Source organism: Erpetoichthys calabaricus, chromosome 1, assembly GCF_900747795.2.
Source record: "Erpetoichthys calabaricus chromosome 1, fErpCal1.3, whole genome shotgun sequence".
NCBI lineage: Eukaryota > Metazoa > Chordata > Cladistia > Polypteriformes > Polypteridae > Erpetoichthys > Erpetoichthys calabaricus.
Window position 1 is genome coordinate 350323860 of NC_041394.2, and position 13977 is coordinate 350337836.

Below are 13977 nucleotides of genomic sequence, written 5' to 3' on the forward strand. Positions count from 1 at the left end.
TGTCAACCACAGGTTTCCGTTTCCAACTTTTACTAAATTTATAAAACATGAGGAGAATTGAGCTGGTCAGTACAGTAGAAAGGACAATGCAAATGTAAAAAACAAAACAGGGGGAGCTAAAAAAAAATCTCAGCTCACTAATTTAAAACACTAAAGATGTTTTACAAATCACACAGCTAGAGATCCTTTTGAAAAATTTAAGGCTTGTACTTCTTTAAACCAATACACTACTACAATGGCTGCTCACTTACTACTAATTGGGGTTTTACTGTCAATGTAGCAGCTTCTGATGTCTACCGTGAGTAATCAAACATTTGGAAGGACTTCACAGTAATAAAAACTTTCATTTCTGAAAATTTCCTCCTCATATTCAAAGACAACTAAATATATATAATCCCAGTGAAGATGTGTAGTAAAATACTCAGTGAACCAGCATCATTGTGCACTTTTACTAATTCACATAATCTTTTCCTGTCCTCTTTATTGAATTATTTTCTAATATAATCTACTTCTGTCCACAGATAGAACATCAATTTTGACCTCACAGTTTGAAGACTCAAGGACTGTCATGTATAATGGGCATCACACGTGTGAGTACAGAGCTTAAAAATAAAACTGTCTGGAAAAAAATGCTTAATAACAATGGTAAACAGCAACTAAATAGTGCAAGTCTTAACGAATGTTTGCAAATCTTACTTCAAAGTCTCTGAAACAGAACTTTATTGATGTTTCCAACAACACAAATTCAGGATTAAGTTAATCAGATCCATCATATGGAAGTAAATGTTGCACGCAAACAAACAAAACCATAAGAAAAAAAAACATTTAAAAATAGTAATAAACTCCTACTAAATAACTTCTCCCAGTATTGAGACCTTGCGTGCCTCACTCATCATTAGTGGTCCACTGTCTGGAGATCTGTGCTCCTCATTGACCAATGTACCATGGGTAACCCCATGGGGAGATGCCAGACAAAGAACAACCAATTACTGACCCTCATGAAGATTTTAATTAAATCAAGCAGAGCCTTGCTAAGAAGAGGGATGCCAGGCCAGTCTGTTGTGATTACTTAAGAGTTCCTAGTGGCACAAAAAGTTGACCCACACACCCTGGCCGAGCTCAGTGTGATAAAACTACATGTAGTGAGCAGCCACCATATGAGTTTTACCATCCACCTCATCTCTATATCTAGTACAAAGCACACATAAACTGATGTCAGTGAGATATGGGAAGAAAACCAGAGTAGCTGTGCAGGGTAGGAACGAACTACGGGCCATCGTAGGGTACAACTGCATATGTATTGTGGAATAATAAAAATTTGAATCAATATATTAAATAATAGTTGAACAAAGAATCTTGGGCTGAGGGCGTTTTGACCTAGTCAAAGGTAGGGGAAGAAGATTTCGGGACTACACCTTAGTGCAACAGATATATTTGTACTTAGATAAACAAGTCTAAAACGCCTTGATGATTACTATCTATGTGCGTTTGGGTGGATGGAAAATATGTTATGCAAATCAGCTGATTGCTAAGAAAATGTAAGTATAAGAGTTCTTTGTGTTAACCATATGAATGTATTAAGATTGTTAAGGTATGTGATGTGGGAAAGTTAAGGGTTATTAAGCATTAGAGCCTAGGTGTAGAAAATAGCTAAAACAAGAACAGCATATCTCAAAAATAAAGGGAAGTAGGCCTAACCACAAAGATTACCAGAAACTGTATTTCGGGCGGACTTTTTATGCAAAGAAGTAATCTTTAAAATGCACGCTTCAAGGGAGAAGTCTTATTGCTCAATAATAATCAGAAATGCTTGCGTAAACTTTAAGCTAGAAGTGATGATTGTATCTAAGTCATGTGTCTGTTGCTCAGGGTGTTGGCATAACAGCCAACTTATAAAAGTGTGTAAGAAAAGAAGAAGGAGAGATTCAGCTGGCCCTAAGCACTGAGCTGACAGGCGCTGCGGAGTCTCTCTATTCACCAAGAATCATAAAGAATAAAGGGGTGTGTTGATTCAACAAACTGTGTCTATCTTCTGCTGTCTTCTCTCTTTGAACCCGCATCCACAGTATCCACCAGCATAGTAAGTCAGGTTAGGTTTGCCAGCCCACTAAACCTGGTAATCTTTAGAAATAAATCAATAAATAGGGTACACATGTAAAATGCATACAGACCATAAAATTCATTTTGCTGGAACTGTAAGGCAGTAACACCAACCACAAATCTCTATCAACCTCCCAATATTCATCAACATGCATTACTGGTTTTGGATTTTAGCAGCAAAACATAGACTTTTCACATATGACACAGGCTAAAAGAGAAATAAAACAACATCCATAGAATTGTTCATCCATGCAATGCATGTAAATATATAAAGACTACATTGAACTAAGCAGGTTTCAGAATGCTAAGTCGTGTATATAAATACACACATACTGGTTATGGACGCACGTCTTCAACAGATATGAACATTAAATTTAGACTTCTCTAGGCGGGTTACCCGAGGAATACCGGCACGACAGCGCTACACTTTCTCTCCCTCTATACATTTGTTTTCGTTCTTGGTTTCGCATGCACTTCGACTTTTCTCCACAGTCGCGGACTCCAGTTTGTTTCAGTTCGTGTTTGTCTTTCTCTGATCATAAGTGTAAAGCCCAACTGACTCCTCGCTGCTTTCTGAAATGCCGACCGATCACGAACACCGCGGAATGATAAAAGAGAAAGAAAAGTAAAAATTAAAGCGCTGTGTGCGTTAGTTAAAATGACGTGATAGACACAAACGGCATGCTTACCTCTGCTTAGTTACTTTGACTGAAGCGGATGGAAACTCACTCATTCGTAAAGTGACAACGTAACCAAACCAAGAATACTTACCCTCCGCCTCTCGGTAATGATCTAGGTAATGATTTTCTTTCAAAACCGACCGCAAATGAAAAATCCTCACTCATAACATGACGGCCCCAAACTCATATCACTTACCTTCACCCTGTGTACGATGTGATACTGTTGAAAGTCGACCGATTCGATAGATTGTTTCGGTTTGCTGCATACAATCGAAAAGGGCGCCAACTTCCGTTTCTGCCGGTTTTGGTGACGTCACGGGTCAAAGTACTCCATATACGTCATCAAGGGCGACGAAAATAGTCGCGTCCAAAAAACTTGAGCAGTTTGGTGGAGGCAGAAAAGAAGACGCTGTGCTCCTGTGGTTGAGTGACTCGGCTTTGTCACAATATTTGGAAAGAAAACTAAGCGATCCGAGGTCGGGTCCTTTACTTTAAAGAATGTGGGATATTTCATTCTGCTTCATTGAATTTCTGTTTGTCATTTCTTTACCACTTTCTGCGGCTCACTGCACTTTACTTTCTTGATTTCCGTTTCTGTGTAGAGCTCACACGAACACCGCACACCGATTTCTATTCATTCTGTGCCGTCTGTTTCTTCATTCCCCTGGGGAATACTTTGAGATCGAGAAGGCGTCCTTTCATTTTTTAATTTATTTGTTTATTTTAAAGAAAAACAGCACGGCTACAGTAACAGAGACCTTAGTCAAAGTGCAGCTAGTATGTTTAAATCCGTTGAATAAAAATAAAGCCGATCCTCGGAGAAACACATTTTCTCCTCGATTTAAGGTGTACATTTGATTTTTCCGTTGACTTACGAGGGGTATGTTTTGATTCTCCCATCTAAGAAAGATGGATATGTGTGCAAGCCATGGCGTGCAGTAAGATGCTTTTTAAATTTACTTTTTTATTAAATGCTTTGCTAAATCAAAAATATATAACTTAAACATTGATCATCTGATATTTATATACAAAGTAAGGAAAAAAGCAAGGGATGCTAATATTTTTCAGATTATGCTTAAACCTATTGTGGTTGAAAAGCCTTTCCGTAGTAAATTTCTTAATAGTTTGTTTTGTCGGCATCACAGACTTGTTAGTTTAGCTATGTTATTTAACATTTCAGTTCTATCTGTCTCTCTCATAACTCATCTTGTTTATGTAAGACCTATCTAGTGCTATAATCTTACATATAAAACAGACTGTAACAATTGTGCATTCTTGTATGTATGATATCACCCAGTTGACGCTCTGAACGTTTCTGGTGTGCTCCATAAAAACAACCAACAGTTTTATCATGAAAAATCTGTAGTATTATTTGTTTGTCATTTAATGTTTGTTTTTTTCTAACTATATTTTCATCTTTTATTATTCTTATTGTCTGCATGTATTGTTAGGGAGCAGTTTGAGCAGACCCTGGGGAGGTGGAGATATGCTCAAGAGTGGAGAGGAATGAAGGTCAGTAGGACCACCAAGACAGAATACATGTGTGTAAATGAGAAGGAGGTCAGAAGAACGGTGAGGATGCATGGAGTATAATTGGAGAAGGCAAATGAGTTTAAATACTTGGGATCAGCAATACAGAGTAACAGGGATTGTGGAAGAGAAGTGAAAAAGAGAGTGCAGGTAGGGTGGAGTGGGTGGAGAAGAGTGTCAGGAGTGATTTGTGGCAGACGGGTATCAGCAAGAGTGAAAGGGAACGTCTACAGGACAGTAGTGAGACCAACTACTGGGTACGGAAAGTATTCAAACCCCCTTCAATTTTTCACTCTTTGTCATATTGCAGCCATTTGTTAAAATCATTTAATTTTTTCCCTCATTAATGTAACACAGCACCCCATATTGACAGACAAAAACAAGAATTTTTGAAATTGTTGCAGATTTATTAAAAAAGAAAAACTGAAATATCACATGGTCCTAAGTATTCAGACCCTTTGCTCAGTATTTAGTAGAAGCCCCCTTTTGAGCTAATACAGCCAGGAGTCTTCTTGGGAAAGATGCAACAAGTTTTTCACACCTGGATTTGGGGATCCTCTGCCATTCCTCCTTGCAGATCCTCTCCAGTTCTGTCAGGTTGGATGGTAAACGTTGGTGGACAGCCATTTTTAGGTCTCTCCAGAGATGCTCAATTGGGTTTAAGTCAGGGCTCTGGCTGGGCCATTCAAGAACAGTCACAGAGTTGTTGTGAAGCCACTCCTTCGTTATTTTAGCTGTGTGCTTAGGGTCATTGTCTTGTTGGAAGGTAAACCTTCGGCCCAGTCTGAGGTCCTTAGCACTCTGGAGAAGGTTTTTGTCCAGGATATCCCTGTACTTGGCCGCATTCATCTTTCCCTCGGTTGCAACCAGTCGTCCTATCCCTGCAGCTGAAAAACACCCCCACAGCATGATGCTGCCACCGCCATGCTTTACTGTGGGGACTGTATTGGACAAGTGATGAGCAGTGCCTGGTTGTCTCCACACATACCGCTTAGAATTAAAGCCAATAAGTTCTATCTTGGTCTCATCAGACCAGAGAATCTTATTTCTCACCATCTCAGAGTCCTTCAGGTGTCTTTTAGCAAACTCCATGCGGGCTGTCATGTGTCTTGCACTGAGGTATGTGTGGAGACAACCAGGCACTGCTCATCACTTGTCCAATACAGTCCCCACAGTGAAGCATGGCGGTGGCAGCATCATGCTGTGGGGGTGTTTTTCAGCTGAAGGGACAGGACGACTGGTTGCAATCGAGGGAAAGATGAATGCAGCCAAGTTCAGGGATATCCTGGACAAAAACCTTCTCCAGAGTGCTAAGGACCTCAGACTGGGCCGAAGGTTTACCTTCCAACAAGACAATGACCCTAAGCACACAGCTAAAATAACGAAGGAGTGGCTTCACAACATCTCTGTGACTGTTCTTGAATGGCCCAGCCAGAGCCCTGACTTAAACCCAATTGAGCATCTCTGGAGAGACCTAAAAATGGCTGTCCACCAACGTTTACCATCCAACCTGACAGAACTGGAGAGGATCTGCAAGGAGGAATGGCAGAGGATCCCCAAATCCAAATGTGAAAAACTTGTTGCATCTTTCCCAAGAAGACTCCTGGCTGTATTAGCTCAAAAGGGGGCTTCTACTAAATACTGAGCAAAGGGTCTGAATACTTAGGACCATGTGATATTTCAGTTTTTCTTTTTTAATAAATCTGCAACAATTTCAAAAATTCTTTTTTTTTTTGTCTGTCAATATGGGGTGCTGTGTGTACATTAATGAGGGAAAAAATTAATTTAAATGATTTTAGCAAATGGCTGCAATATGACAAAGAGTGAAAAATTGAAGGGGGTCTGAATACTTTCTGTACCCACTGTATGTTATATGGGTTGGAGAAGGTGGCATTGACCAGAAAGCAGAAGACAGAGCTGGAGGTGGCAGAGTTAAAGATGCTAAGATTGGCATTGGGTGTGACAAGGATGGATAGGATTAGAAATGAAGACATTAGAGGGTCAGCTCAGGTTGGGCAGTTGGGAGACAAAGTCAGAGAGGCGAGATTGAGTTGGTTTGGACATGTGAGGAGGAGAGATGCTGGGTATATTGGGAAAATGATATTAAAGATTGAGCTCTCAAACAAGAGGAAAAGACAAAGGCCAAAGAGAAGGTTTATGGATGTGGTGAGTGAGGACATGCAGGTGATGAGTGTAACAGAACAAGATGCAGAGGACATAAAGATATGGAAGAAGATGATCCGCTGTGGCAACCCCTAACAGGAGCAGCCGAAAGAAAAAAGATTATTCTTATTGTAGCAATGTTGTAGTGGTAATAGAATTAAATCAACCTACTAATAATATTAGGGCGGCACGGTGGCGCAGTGGTAGCGCTGCTGCCTCGCAGTAAGGAAACCTGGGTTCACTTCCCGGGTCCTCCCTGCGTGGAGTTTACATGTTCTCCCCGTGTCTGTGTGGTTTTCCTCCCACAGTCCAAAGACATGCAGGTTAGGTGGATTGGCGATTCTAAATTGGCCCTAGTGTGTGCTTGGTGTGTGGGTGTGTTTGTGTGTGTCCTGCAGTGGGTTGGCACCCTGCCCGGGATTGGTTCCTGCCTTGTGCCCTGCGTTGGCTGGGATTGGCTCCAGCAGACCCCCATGACCCTGTGTTCGGATTCAGCGGGTTGGAAAATGGATGGATGGATAGTAATATTAATTTAGTTGTGTTTTTTTTTTTGTTGGCAAAAATTCTGCATTTAAAAACTTATTACTACACCACAAAACAAAAATTAATCTGTCAAAAAACTTACAAAAGGCTTTGCTTTTCCCATCGTTTTTACACTACCCTGAACATTTTCCATGATTATATTTTGATGAATATAGGCTATCTACCAGTAACGGCGGACTGCACGATAACTAGTTTTCCTAGTTTTATTTTAAATATTAAAAAAAAAGTTCAGATTGGGAACATTTCCTTTGTTGAGGTGACCAATTTATGAATTTTTATGAATTATTAAGCTCCGTATAAAATTAATACCTGTCTTTTCTGTTCTGTTCACTCCATTTACAGTATAGGGCATAACATTTGTAATGGAGTTGAGTGATGTGATTGCCTTTAATTAAAGACAAAAAAAATTGCATACAATTTTATATTCTCTTATTGAAAAGAAATCTCCAAATTTTAAACAAAAGTCTGATGAAAATCATCTTAGGATTGTCTATTCAATCATTTAGTGAACTGATAAAGTTATTAAACCATTTGCTTAAGAATAGCAGTCTCACGGCGGATATGTAAAGTTTTTTGAGGATAAAAGTCATCAGAAGAACAATTATGTTTATTAATTAAAAGCCAACTCATCAAAACTTGTTAATGAAGAGCAGTCAATTTTATCGGTACCTTACTATTTTTTGCTGGGTCATAACAGCAGAAACTCCATCCATCGATCCATTTTCCAACCCGCTGAATCCAAACACAGGGTCACGGGGGTCTGCTGGAGCCAATCCCAGCCAACATAGGGCACAAGGCAGGAACCAATCCTGGGCAGGGTGCCAACCCACCGCAGGACACACACAAACACACCCACACACCAAGCACACACTAGGGCAAATTTAGAATCGCCAATCCACCTATCCTGCATGTCTTTGGACTGTGGGAGGAAACCGGAGCGCCCGGAGGAAACCCACGCAGACACGGGGAGAACATGCAAACTCCACGCAGGGAGGACCCGGGAAGAGAACCCGGGTCTCCTAACTGCGAGGTAGCAGCGCTACCACTGCGCCACCCCTCAAAAGATATGAACATTAAATTTAGACTTCTCCAGATGGGTTACCGAGGAATACCGGCACGACAGCGCTACACTTTCTCTCCTTCTATACATTTGTTTTCGTTCTTGGTTTCGCATGCACTTCGACTTTTCTCCACGGTCGCGGTCTCCAGTTTGTTTCAGTTCATGTTTGTCTTTCTCTGATCATAAGTATAAAGCCCGACTGACTCCTCGCTGCTTTCTGAAATGCCGACCGATCACGAACACCGCGGAATGATAAAAGAGAAAGAAAAGTAAAAATTAAAGCGCTGTGTGTGTTATTGAAATTGACGTGATAGACACAAACGGTCTGCTTACCTCTACTTAGTTACTTTGACTGGAGCGGATGGAAACTCACGCATTCGTGAACTGACCACGTGCCCAAACCACAAATACTTACCCTCCGTCTCTCTGTAATGATTTTCTTTCAAAACTGACTCCTTCTGGAGCAAATGAAAAATCCACATTCATAACATGACAGCCCCAAACTCATATCACTTACCTTCACCCTGTGTGCGATGTGATACTTTTTAAAGCCGACCTACTCAGCAGCCTGTTTCGAGTTGCTGCATACAACCAAGAAGAGCTCGCCGACTTCCGTATCTGCGAGAAGGGTATTGCTGCAGACCGGAGACAGCATGGGCGGATCTGAAGGCGGGATAACTGTAAATGCAAGTGGATAGTATTGGCTAATTCAGAATTTCAACGAATAAGATTGCTGTTGAAGTATGACAATCAAAAACTCACCTGTCCAATTATCAACGTTTGAAGTTGTCTATCAAGTGTAACTTTAACCAAACGTTTCTCAGTTCGTGATCCCTACCTCTTTGAGGTTCCGCCTTATAAAGTTTCCTCTTAAATAACCTGCGGTTGTACCAAGCAACGAAAATCCATTAAATGAAAGGAGACAAAAAAAAGCTGCGGCGATGAAACTCCATTAGACAAAAGAAGAAGCAGCGACGAAACTAATTGCTCGTATTTTTGACAATGGAAGTAAGTGTGCTTCGAAATGAAAACGTTTGAAAGTTGCAGTTTTTTCGTATTTTTAATAACTTTGTTTTGCATGGTTATGTTTGTACCGTGAACCTTTACATTTGTATTAATAATAATTTTCGCTGTAGTAATTGATTTATATTCAGTGCTTGAAGTAGACCGCGATAATAATAATAAATAAATAATAATCTGCGATGTTTTTGTACCGTCGATTTTAATAGAATTTCATGGTAGTTTTGCGCAGATGATGCCTGCTATTTCTAAACTGTTAAAGACTTTCCTGCAATGGGCAGTGCGCCACTAAGTTGTATCTGACTCAGACTGACAGTCGCGAGGTGCACAGAGCCTTTCAATTTAATTACAAGTGACATTTATATATTTTTTTCCTTTCACCCAGCTTGCTACAAGAATATCTTGTGGAAATTGGATGTTAATGAAAAAGCAGGTAAATTGCAAAAACCCATTTCTTAAACTTGTAATTGACTTGTCGTGTTTGACTTAAACGTGTTTTTTCTTTCCTTCTTTTCCTAGGACATCCCCGCTGGTTCAGTAGACTGTGGAATTGACACGTTGATGGTATTTGAATATGAACTGTAAGCTTTATTTAACTTTACATTTGTGTTTCGATTGTGTAGGATTTCAATACTTTTTCTCTTATCCTCTCTGTATGCTCTTTATCTGACCAGGAGGAACCCTTTGATTTTACTGTCAGTCGTTTAAGGATGCCGATAATATATATTTATAATTTTTTTCTTCTTGTGTGGCATTCATTTAACGTGCCCTCCACTTTTCATGACACCCCTTATAAAAATGTTAATTTTAAAAATATTTATTTCTTGATGAGGGCTTTGTTTGTTTCAATTAAAAGTCAGATGTTTCTAATTTTTTCAGTACAAGGTGACATTTCTTCAGCAAACAGGGCTTTTTTCTAACGCTTCTTACTAATTTTTACAAGGAGTGCCAATAATAGTGGACAGCACTGTATACGGTTTATCCTTTTTTTCTTAGGATGACATGCCTGTGACTTGCATGTTACTTTAGGTAGTGTCCAGATTGGGGTATTCATAATACTCTGAAATAATCGATGTATTCTAAAGAACTATTGAGATAACCATGAATGAGAGTTTTTGTAATGAACCACAGAGTAATTCTGACAGTTTGAACTTTATTCCAAAGTGTCAACTATTATGAGAAAACAGGAGTGTTCAGACCAAAACAGCTTGCACAAGACAAATACTACATCTGACAATTTGATGTTTTATTTGTGTGTTCACCTTGTAGGAGAGCAGGCTGGCTGTGTGGCTGCAGTAGGGCAGCTGACTCGAGAACGAGGGGCTCGGGTTTATGAGGCTGAAGAGATCAGCAGGGCCTCCAGGGGGACTCAACATGAAAAACTGTTGGAGTTCATCATAAAGGGCCATGGAGCAGATGATCACTTGCTAGTAACTTAGATCAGATAACAAGTAAAACTTTGTTATTGTAATCTGTAGCAAAGAGCTATGATGACTTTGTAGCACCAAACTCTTGTATTTGCTTGTCCAACAGGCTGTTGTATCTTAAAAGGATATCATCTTAATGGTTTAAAAATGATGAAGATCTTAAAGGTCACCAGGTAATGACCTCTATACAGTAGAAGATGAGGTGCTGATAGATGGCCTCTACAACTGCCTGATGAAGTGATGTGAAGAGCTGTTGGCACTTTTGAAAAGATCAACACCCCGAGTTCACATCATTCTGGTTGTGCTGATGATGCCAGAGGCTCATTTGGCTTCAGTGAGTCTGAGTACAGAAAGTGTCTTTGTGAGTAAAAAGAACAAGGTCTGCTCATTGATGGACCAGCAGACGGTAAGTGGGACGTCATGTGGTGTTGGGGGGTAGACGGTCCTTTCTTTTTCTTTTCAGCACCATTCTTCTGTTAATCAGAATACCATTTTACTTGTAGTGAATTCAGACAAGAATATATGGTATCTGCTGCTTTTGATGACGTCACGGGTCAAAATACTCCAAAAACGTCATCAAGGGTGACGAAAACCCAAGTAGATATTGCTGCAGACTGAAGTAAAATGGACGAGAATATAATTTTCGACTTCAGCCAATCATATATTAAATTTGCGTACGTCAGGCACTGATCAGCCAATCGAAAATTTTTATTTCGCGGTCAATCACCTTTATAGTTAACAAAATCGCTAATCGGTGTTATTTGTCATTCATGTCCCACTTTAGCCAATTGCCTTATGGATACGTAAAAAGAAAGGTGGGAGTAATTTCTAAAGGTGGATGGTCAACATAAAGTGACTGTAAGAGACGTAGCGTATATTCGTAAAATACATCCGCGATAATAATAAATAATAATAATAACAACAACATTTATTTGTATAGCACATTTTCATACAAAAAAGTAGCTCAAACTGCTTTACATAATGAACAGTAAATTAAAAAAAAATATTATATATATATATATAAACAACATAAGAAATTAAAATAAGACAATATTAGTTAACATAAAAAAAGAGGAAGGTCCGATGGCCAGGGTGGACAGAAAAAACAAAAAAAAACTCCAGACGGCTGGAGAAAAAAATAAAATCTGTAGGGGTTCCAGGCCACGAGATCACCCAGTCCGCTCTGGGCATTCTACCTAACATACAGTGCATCTGGAAAATATTCACAGTGCATCACTTTTTCCACATTTTGTTATGTTACAGCCTTATTCCAAAATGGATTAAATTCATTTTTTTCCTCAGAATTCTACACACAACACCCCATAATGACAATGTGAAAAAAGTTTACTTGAGGTTTTTGCAAATTTATTAAAAATTTCAAAAACTGAGAAAGCACATGTACATAAGTATTCACAGCCTTTGCCATGAAGCTCGAAAATTGAGCTCAGGTGCATCCCGTTTTCCCTGATCATCCTTGAGATGTTTCTGCAGCTTAATTGGAGTCCACCTGTGGTAAATTCAGTTGACTGGACATGATTTGGAAAGGCACACACCTGTCTATATAAGGTCCCACAGTTGACAGTTCATGTCGGAGCACAAACCACGCATGAAGTCAAAGGAATTGTCTGTAGACCTCCGACACAGGATTGTCTCAAGGCACAAATCTGGGGAAGGTTACAGAAAAATTTCTGCTGCTTTGAAGGTCCCAATGAGCACAGTGGCCTCCATCATCCGTAAGTGGAAGAAGTTCGAAACCACTAGGACTCTTCCTAGAGCTGGCCGGCCATCTAAACTGAGCGATCTGGGGAGAAGGGTCTTAGTCAGGGAGGTGACCAAGAACCCGATGGTCCTCTGTGGAGAGAGGAGAACCTTCCAGAAGGACCACCATTTCTGCAGCAATCCACCAATCAGGCCTGTATGGTAGAGTGGCCAGACAGAAGCCACTCCTTAGTAAAAGGCACCTGAAGGAGTTTACCAAAAGGCACCTGAAGGACTCTCAGACCATGAGAAAGAAAATTCTCTGGTCTGATGAGACAAAGATTGAACTCTTTGGTGTGAATGCCAGGTGTCACATTTGGGGAAAACCTGGCACCGCTCATCACCAGGCCAATACCATCCCTACAGTGAAGTATGGTGGTGGCAGCATCATGTTGTGGGGATGTTTTTCAGTGGCAGGGACTGGGAGACTAGTCAGGATAAAGGGAAAAATGACTGCAGCAATGTACAGAGACATCCTGGATGAAAACCTGCTTCAGAGCGCTCTTGACCTCAGACTGGGGCGACGGTTCATCTTTTAGCAGGACAACGAGCCTAAGCACACAGCCAAGATATCAAAGGAGTGGCTTTAGGACAACTCTGTGAATGTCCTTGAGTGGCCCAGCCAGAGCCCAGACTTGAATCCGATTGAACATCTCTGGAGAGATCTTAAAATGGCTGTGCACAGACGCTTCCCATCCAACTTGATGGAGCTTGAGAGGTGCTGCAAAGAGGAATGGGTGAAACTGGCCAAGGATAGGTGTGCCAAGCGTGTGGCATCATATTCAAAAAGACTTGAGGCTGTAATTGCTGCCAAAGGTGCATCGACAAAGTATTGAGCAAAGGCTGTGAATACTTATGTACATGGGATTTCTCAGTTTCTTTATTTTTAACAAATTTGCAAAAACCTCAAACTTTTTTCACATTGTCATTATGGGTTGTTATGTGTAAAATTCTGAGGAAAAAATGAATTTAATCCATTTTGGAATAAGGCTGTAACATAACAAAATGTGGAAAAAGTGATGTGCTGTGAATGAAAAGTCCTCTTGTGTCTAGGGTTCTCACGGAAGGACTTGATGATGATGGACATGCAGACTTCTGGCTTTTAATCCATCACTGTTGGAACATCACGGTGCTTTGAGTAGATGGTGGTGGTGCACCACCAAAAGGAAACCGGAAAAAGAAACAGAAGAGAGAGTAGGGGTTAGTACAGATTTTAGAGCCACCGTGAATAGTTATTATAATGAATTGGATATACAGAGTATCAGGATTAAATTACAGTGAAGTTATGAGAAGGCCATGTTAAAATAATGTGTTTTCAGCAGTTTTTTTGAAGTGCTCCACTGTATTAGCCTGGTGAATTCCTATTGGCAGGCTATTCCAGATTTTAGGTGCATAGCAGCAGAAGGCCGCCTCACCACTTCTTTTAAGTTTTGCTCTCGGAATTCTAAGGAGACACTCATTTGAGGATATGAGATTACGATTTGGAATATAAGATGTCAGACATTCTGATATATAAGATGGGGCGAGCTTATTTAAGGCTTTATAAACCATAAGCAGAATTTTAAAGTCAATCCTGAATGACACAGGTAACCAGTGTAGTGACATCAAAACTGGAGAGATGTGCTCAGATTTTCATTTCCTTGTTAGGATTCTAGCAGCTGCATTCTGCACTAGTTGCAAATGATTTATGTCTTTT

General features: G+C 40.2%; 1 protein-coding gene across 9 annotated transcripts in view; it reads right to left on the reverse strand.

Moving 5' to 3' along the window:
- The window catches only part of LOC114668330 (zinc finger protein 883-like), a 774734-nt gene that overhangs the window by 640426 nt on the left and 120331 nt on the right, over positions 1-13977 (reverse strand). The window contains exon 2 of one of the 9 annotated variants that reach the window (XM_051924938.1): positions 8594-8632. The exons of 4 other annotated variants lie outside the window; for them this stretch is intronic. Coding sequence is in view for 2 of the 5 variants with exons in the window: in XM_051924936.1 (XP_051780896.1) it covers positions 8581-8584 (4 nt within the window). In the remaining 3 variants the exon portion in view is untranslated. Of the gene's footprint in view, positions 1-8580; positions 8709-13977 lie in introns of those variants that run through there. 4 more of the 9 variants (XM_051924936.1, XM_051924947.1, XM_051924933.1 and 1 more) reach the window with 4 other exon arrangements.